Source organism: Elephantulus edwardii, unplaced genomic scaffold, assembly GCF_000299155.1.
Source record: "Elephantulus edwardii isolate Elephantulus edwardi_28Jun2011 unplaced genomic scaffold, EleEdw1.0 scaffold00001, whole genome shotgun sequence".
Lineage (NCBI taxonomy): Eukaryota > Metazoa > Chordata > Mammalia > Macroscelidea > Macroscelididae > Elephantulus > Elephantulus edwardii.
Window position 1 is genome coordinate 43,626,985 of NW_006399751.1, and position 2,663 is coordinate 43,629,647.

Genomic DNA, 2,663 nt, shown 5'->3' on the forward strand with positions numbered 1-2,663 from the left:
CGCTGCTGCCGCCGCCGCCGCCGCCGCTGCCCGGGCGGCGCTGACGCCAGAGTCGTGCAGAATGAGGTCAGGGGACTCGGAGCGAGGCGTCTCCAGGTTGCTGGCGTCCGTGTCACTGTCGCTGCCCTTTTTTCCTCCGCCGCCCCCGTTGTGCGTCTTAATGTGTTTGCTCAGGTGGTCGCTGCGCATGAAGCGCTTGTTGCAGACGGGGCAGGCGAAGCGCTTCTCGCCCGTGTGAGTCCGCAGGTGCCGCTGCAGCTCGTCCGAGCGCGTGAAGCGCTTGCCGCAGAAGAGCCAGTTGCACACGAAGGGCCGCTCGCCCGTGTGCCAGCGCAGGTGCGCCTTCAGGTGCGAGGTCTTGCCGTACACTTTGCCGCAACCCGGGATGTGGCAGCTGTGCAGGCCCTTGCGCCGCAGGCTCGCCCCGGCCGGGCCCAGCCGCTCCGCCTCCTGGCAGTTGGGGCAGTCGCAGGTGGCGCGGCCCGAGTAGCGACGCGCGGAGGAGCGCGGGGAGCCCCCCAGCGGCGCCGACGGCCCAGCGCTCAGCATGGAGCCGCCCGCGCCGGCCAGCGGCGACGGGGCCGAGTCCGGGTACGAGCCGGGCAGCACGGGCTTGAAGCCGTCCATGAGGTGCTGCCCGGCGGGGCTGAGCAAGTGCGAGGAGGCGCCGCTACTGAAGGCCGAGTGGCTCAGGCCGGAGTAATCCGAGTTGTAGCCTCCGAGCGGCGAGTGCAGCGAGGTCTGGAGCCCCCCGGCGGCCGGGTGCAGCGAGCCGGGCAGCGCCGCCGCGCCATTTGGGTTCTGCACGTCGATCCAGCCCGCGCCCACGTCCCACCAGCTGGAGGCGCCCGCCGAGCCCACGTCGCCGGCAGCGCCCAAGCCCGGGTGCGAGGGCTTGAACCACGACTCGTACGGGTGCGCCATGCCCACGCGCGGGTACAGGCCGTCGGCTGCCGTCGTGTGCACCTTGGAGATGAAGGCCGACTGGCCGCCCGCTTCCTGCGGGGACACTCCGGCTGCCGCGGCTGCGGCCGCCGCCGAGTTGGAGAAGAGGCCGCCGTAGTCACTGCTGAAGGCCGACGAGGTGGGCGACGTGGAGGCCAAGCAGAAAGCGCTGTTGGCGGCGCCCGAGCCGCCCGCCAAGCCGCCCGAGCCGCGGCCTCCCGTGGTCACGGCGAAGCCCGAGAGGCTGGAGCCGAGGTTGCAGCTGGATGAGGAGCGCTTCCAGGGGTGGAAGCCGCCCTTGGCGAAGGCGCTCGACTCCGGCAGCGTTGTCAGCGGGCTGGTGTTGCCGATCTTGTTGCAGGTCGCTGCCAGCATGGCCAACGGGGTCGTTCCGAAGCGTGGCTCTTCCTAGAGCGGGTGGGGTGGGGAAGGGAGCAAGGAGGAGGAGGGCAGGAGGAAGTTGGGGGGGAGACACAAAGTGGACCCGTGAGCAGCCTGGTCCCCCCCGCCACGGCCGATCCCGGGGTGGGAGGCTGTAGCCCCCACTCGCGCTTCCTCCCCTGCGGGACAGAGGACACGGCAGGGCAAGGGTCCTGGCGCTGCAAAGTTGCTGTGAAGTGGAGCTACAAACCAAAGATGCCTGCGTCTCCCTACCTCAGCCACTGCAAACCCTTCCCAGAACCAGATCCGACTGCTTGCCTTCTGCTCGCCTTGAGCTCGCTTTCTCGCCAAATCCCCCAAGACACCCTTGGGGTGAAGGACGAAGGTAAACACATCGACAGCAAACATTGGGTAAGGGCAGAGGCGGACGAAACAGCGGCCCAGGGGCGGGGGAACATGGGTACTGAGTTACACATCTTTCAAAGGTGGTAAAGACTTGCTCCTTAGCAGAAAACGTTCTTAATGTTTACACAAAAGAACCCCGATTTTGAAAACAATAATTCGAAGAGAAGTAACCCAGGGACGAATTTGAAAGTCAAGGGCAAGCTGGGGAGCCGCGGGAATGTAAATGTTTGTTAACGTGACTACAAGGACTTCAAAACGATTAGGGATGTTTTCTGGAAACATCACTGTCGAGAAATTGCAACAATCCCCGAAGCCAGGGGGGATGGGGCACAAATCAAGAGGGAAAGGGAGGAAAAAACCTCTAGCTTCTCTTTGAAACCAAACAAAAAAGAACTTGCTTAAGAAATAATTGTCTTGTTAAGACATCGCCAGGGTTCCAATAACTTGGAAAGACGCTATCCTGGAAATGTGGAAAGTGCAAAGGAGGCTGAAGCTGCAGTTCCGCAGCAACAGTTTCTCAGGAACCTCGGACTCTGAGAAGCCATAACGAAAAATCACTCCAGTTAAACGCACACATGCCCTGCCGCGCTTCCGACTTACCCCGAGTATAGACGTGGCCATAGCAGGTCCCTGGGCTGCGGTGCGGAGCCGGGAGCGGGACTGAGCCTGACGGCTGCTCGGAAAACTACTCGGGTCCCGCGAGGGTCCGGCGTCTCCGCGCTCGCGCCGAGCGGACTCCGGGCTCCCGCCGGCTAAACTCAGCCTAAGTGCGAGGAGCACCCGCTTTGAAGTGCCGCTGGCTGCGTCTCTCGCCCAATGAAGAAGCAGGGAGAGGAGACGGGAGCTGCCGCGCAGCCAATCAGACGCGCTGAGGGGCCCGAGCCCGGGTTCCCGGCGCGTGCCAGTCAAGGCGACTGGGGGGGGGGGGGAGG

At 64.6% G+C, this 2,663-nt stretch overlaps 1 protein-coding gene across 1 annotated transcript in view; it reads right to left on the reverse strand.

The window, feature by feature from the left end:
* Nucleotides 1–2,352, reverse strand: part of SP9 (Sp9 transcription factor) — a 2,549-nt gene extending 197 nt beyond the window's left edge. Inside the window, exons 1-2 of the mRNA XM_006878822.1 lie at nt 2,332–2,352; nt 32–1,353 (exon numbers count right to left, since the gene is read on the reverse strand). Of these exons, the coding sequence (XP_006878884.1) occupies nt 32–1,353; nt 2,332–2,352 (1,343 nt within the window). The remainder of the gene's footprint in view (nt 1–31; nt 1,354–2,331) is intronic.
* Between the last annotated feature and the right edge of the window lie 311 nt (nt 2,353–2,663).